At 49.2% G+C, this 4,642-nt stretch overlaps 1 protein-coding gene across 1 annotated transcript; it reads right to left on the reverse strand.

Annotated features, from left to right (window-relative positions):
• Nucleotides 1–771: 771 nt before the first annotated feature.
• LOC116003935 lies at nt 772–1,556 on the reverse strand. Its single transcript, XM_031243874.1, has 2 exons — nt 1,219–1,556; nt 772–1,132 (listed from the first exon to the last, which is right to left on the reverse strand). Exons 1-2 carry the CDS (start codon nt 1,554–1,556, stop codon nt 772–774), a joined length of 699 nt encoding a protein of 232 aa, XP_031099734.1.
• Between the last annotated feature and the right edge of the window lie 3,086 nt (nt 1,557–4,642).

A 4,642-nucleotide genomic window follows, 5' to 3' on the forward strand; every position in this document is an offset into this window, starting at 1 on the left:
TCTTCTCGGATTAACATAGAACTAACAGCCTTTTGAGAGGCGGCTAGATAGAGGAATAGCACTTCCCCTTCCTTCGGAGTAGATAGTAGCGGCGGAGTCTGTAAATAATCTTTTAACTCGTCAAACGACTTCTGACATTCTTCGGTCCAGCGAAACCCTTCCCTCTTCTTCATAGCTTCGAAAAAGGGTAAGGCCCGGTCTGCTGATTTGGACAGGAACCTGTTTAAAGCTATGAGTCGCCCCGTTAACCTTTGTAGTTCCTTCAAGGTTCCGGGAGGCTGCATATCAAGTATAGCCTTCACCTTTTCAGGGTTAGGCTCAATTCCTTTCCGAGTGACCATATAACCAAGGAATTTTCCTCCTCGTACCGCAAAGGCGCACTTTTTTGGGTTCAATCGCAGATTGTATTTTTAGCATGTCATCCACATAGGCTGCCATGGATTTTCCTAACAGGTCTCTGAATAATCGTCCTACCATTCGGGTATAGGTAGCCCCAGCATTCTTTAGTCCAAAAGGCATTACCCGATAACAGTATACCCCATCTGGGGTGATAAAGGCAGTCTTCTCTTCATCAGCGGGGTGCATGAAGATTTGATGGTAGCCCCGGAAGGCGTCCATAAAGCTCAATAAATCACAGCCAGCCGTCTCGTCCACCAACTGATCGATCCTTGGTAAAGGGAAAGGATCTTTCGGACAGGCTTGATTAAGATCTGTGTAGTCCACGCACATTCGCCAGGCGGGGGGCTTGGGCACAAGCACCACATTGGCAAGCTAGTCTGGATATTTTACCTCACGGATATGCTGCGCAGCCATCAAGGTTTCCACCTCCTTCTTAACGAATTCTCGTCGATCCGCCGAGAGGTATCTTTTCTTCTGAATTACGGGTTTGTGGTTAGGGTTGACGGCCAGTCGGTGGCAAATGACCGACCGGTCGACTCCTGGCATATCTTCAGGACCCCAGGCAAATACCCTCTGATATTTTTGTAACTCCTGGATAATTTCTTGTTTGACTTTCTCAGCCAAACCCACTCCGATCCTCACCCGTCTCTCAGGGCGCGAAGGGTCAATCTCAACTTCCTCTAGTTCTACCACCGGCTCTGGTCGGTCAAGACTCTTTAACTGTTCCTCCCGACTGGTGATAGCATGAATCTTAGGTCCTTTTCCCCAATCTTTCGGCAGGATTGTAAATAACAATCCCGAGCTGCCTTTTGGTCGCACCGAGCGACTCCGATCCCATTGGGAGTCCGGAATTTTAAACAAAGATGCTCTAGGGAGATAAGGGCTCCCAAGTCTTCTAATCCAGGTCGCCCCAGAATCATATTATAGGAGCAGGATAGATTGACTACCACAAATTCCAAGGTCCCGATTTCGACCGGCAAACGTATGGATCCCTCTGACTCAATCGAGTCCCCGGTGAAACCAGCCAAAGGTGTTTTCACAGGTTTTAGCTTGTTACGTTGTAACCCCAACCTCTCAAACACCTCTAAATACAAGATGTTCACGCTACTCCCTGTGTCCACTAGGACTCTTCGGACTACCGTGCCATGAACGTCCATGGCAATAACCAGAGCATCCCGATGGGGGTGTTGGCTTCGGGGTAGGGTTCTCGACATACCTTTTTTAGATTATCATCCCGACCGTAGATGGTCCCCACGTATAGTTGCCGAGCCCAAGCTTTCCGAGAACCGGATGAATCTCCTCCTTCCGGTCCTCCTACTATCATGTTGATAACAGGTTTGTGCTTCTAATTATTCTCCTCTTCCTCAGAGGCGGGGTGTTTTCCCCGATCGGAACGCGAGTCTGTTTTGTCGGGGCGCGGATGTCGCCTCCATTGATTAGGTGGAGGTGGGGCACCCTTCTGTATCATGGCCTCTATTTCTTTGCGCAGGTAAAAACATTCCTCCGTGGTATGTGTAGTCGATCGGTGATATCGGCAGTATTTCGCCGGGGCCCCTCCCGGAGGTAAGATCTCGGGCTGATCTCCAGGTTTCAGAGGCGGAGGGGGTGGCAGGGTGTCTTTTACCTCATGCACGGGTTGTGCCACGGTAAGGCGAGGAGGCGGAGCCCCCACCCTCTCAGCTCCTCGTCGAACCTCGGTGCGACTAGAGCGCTCAGGTTCTGCCCGACTCCTGGAGTCAGGTCGTGATCGCTTAGCGCTGGATCCAGCAGCTTCTCGCTGCCGTTTTTGTCTCACAGCCTCTTCCGTGTCTGCCTGACGACTGGCTCTTTGCATAGCCTCCACATATGTCTTCGGACGATCATTGTGAAGATCAATAAACAATTTGCCCGCTCGGAGCGATTCCATGAAAAAGGTGATAGCCACTTGCTCGTCTAATCCCTCGATAGTTTGTACCTCTTTTTGCCAGCGAGTCAGATACGTCTTTAAAGCTTACCCTTCATCTTGACTGATTCCACTCAAGCGGGTAAGATTGCGCTGAGGCTTAATGTTTACGGCGTAATGAGTAAGGAATCGGTCGGCTAAATCATTGAAGCACCGAATGGATCGGCTTGGCAGTGCCAAAAACCATTTTTGAGCGAGCCCCTTAAGAGTAGGGAGGAAAGCCTTGCACATAAGTGGCTCTTCCACTCCCAATACTTGCATTTTGGCCTGATAACTGACCAAATGTTCTCGGGGATCCCCCGTCCCATCGAAAGTAGCATGTTCCGGGATTTTTAGGTCCGCGGGAGCCCGATAGGCCATAATTTCATCCACGAAGGGCGAGGAGGTTAGTAGATTCTCAGCAGAAGGCCTCACCTTGCCTTCAAATTGATCTTGTAGATTTTGTAGCCTTCGCTCGAAGCCTTCCATTTGCCTTTGGCGGTACTTAGGTTCCGCGGGGGATTCTACGCTACTTTCTGATATAGCAGTCTGCACCCTCCGCCAAGCCGCCGCGGCTCGACGTTCTTGGCGATTACCGTTCGGTCGATCCAGGTTTCCGCGCGACGGGTTTCGTAACGGATTTCCCTGGGGGTCACTTAAACGATCCATAACGGACCGGGCTATCTCCCGACGCCTGCCGTCTTCTCGACGGGGGGAGGGTGATCCTCCCTGTGATTCCCTTCTGGCTCAGTAACTTGAGGGTTCGCGGTCCCTTCTCCCGTTGGTCGAACTGGATCAGTCTGATTGTTTGTACCGAAGTTCTCAAGCCTTTGTCTTTCAACCTCACTGATGACTTGAACTACGATTTGTTCCAACTCCCCGGGTGGAGGTAGGTTATTTATCGTACCTTGACGAGATTCCCCGGTGTGCCGGGAAGTCTGCCGGCTCAGACGCCCCCTCAAGTCTTGGTCGTTTGGTTGTCCCAGTTGTTCTCTTAAGTCGACTCCGCCGGAGGGTGCTCCATTCGAATGCCCTGATATCTGTTCTCTTAAGTCTTGACTATTAGGTCGAGCTAATTGTTCTCGCAAATCACGGCCATTAGACCGGCCCATCTGCTCTCGTAAGTCGTTGGAACGAGGTCGTACCCCCGCACTGATTGCCTTACCTGCCTCTCTCATTGCTTCACCGGAGATGCGGCACTTTTATTCGATCCCCACAGACGGCGCCAGTGATGGTTTCCCGATCTTCAGGCGATCGGCCGGCGGGCCAACACTACCGGAAAATAACAAGAATAACAAGTGTATTTTATAAATTCTCAAGTGGTTTTTGGTATCTCTTTCTCTCTTTTTTCACCCCCCACTTCAAGGGATTCTGTACAACTATATATATCATGCACCTGGTCGGTTACACAATTAATCTCTTAATTAATGATACAAATAATAGCTCATAAAAGACATTAAATGCTCATAATGATAGCCGTTCTCTCATAATTGTCCGTTGATTCCTTCAATCCTTTACCTTCACCGAGTGTCTTGAAGAGTCTATCGAAGGCTAGCCGACTGCCTTATATACTCAGTCGGCCAGAACCCCTTCCGACCGACCACCGAGGAGTCGGGGCGATCCTTGCATAGCTTAGGTTATAGACGCCTTATGGGCCTTCTTCACCTACCGACTGACCCAAGAAGGAATGGTGACGGGCCTTTCATATTCAGGATGCCAGTGTTCTATTAGCTTTTCCTTTCTGCCGACCAACTCCTCTACTACCCAGTCACCTTTATATACCATCAATTATAATTACGGTTCTTGTGAGGATGACTCTCTTTGCAATGATATTTCTAATCCATGCATAGGAATTGAGGGTAGTGTGCCATGCTTACCATGGTTGGACAATAGGACTTCTTCCTCACTTTTTTCGTTTTGAATTCAAGGATGTCCTACATCGTGGGGCATACCTTTAGGCCAAAGTGCACGGGACGCTTGGTAAGGTTATAAAACAGGTGTGCTTTGAAGGATAGCGCACACCGAGTCTAGCACCCCAAGTCTATCCTTGTATATATTGTTGCTTTTCGTTAGTTTTTGCTTTTGTATCTTGTTGGGCCATTGCAGGTGATCTTAGTGCTACGCCATTAAAAATTTGAACTAAAATTTACCAAAACTGGAAGGCAAAAGTCAGGAGATAGAAAAAAGTTTCAGCACTTTTCCAATACTGGTCCACGTGGCTCTCCCACATGTCGAGCCAACGTGGACAATGTCTGACATGGTGTTGTGCATTGTGCTCTTTTTTCTTCCAATTGTTAAGAGTCTCCAAGGTTTGACCGTGCC

Source organism: Ipomoea triloba, chromosome 14, assembly GCF_003576645.1.
Source record: "Ipomoea triloba cultivar NCNSP0323 chromosome 14, ASM357664v1".
NCBI lineage: Eukaryota > Viridiplantae > Streptophyta > Magnoliopsida > Solanales > Convolvulaceae > Ipomoea > Ipomoea triloba.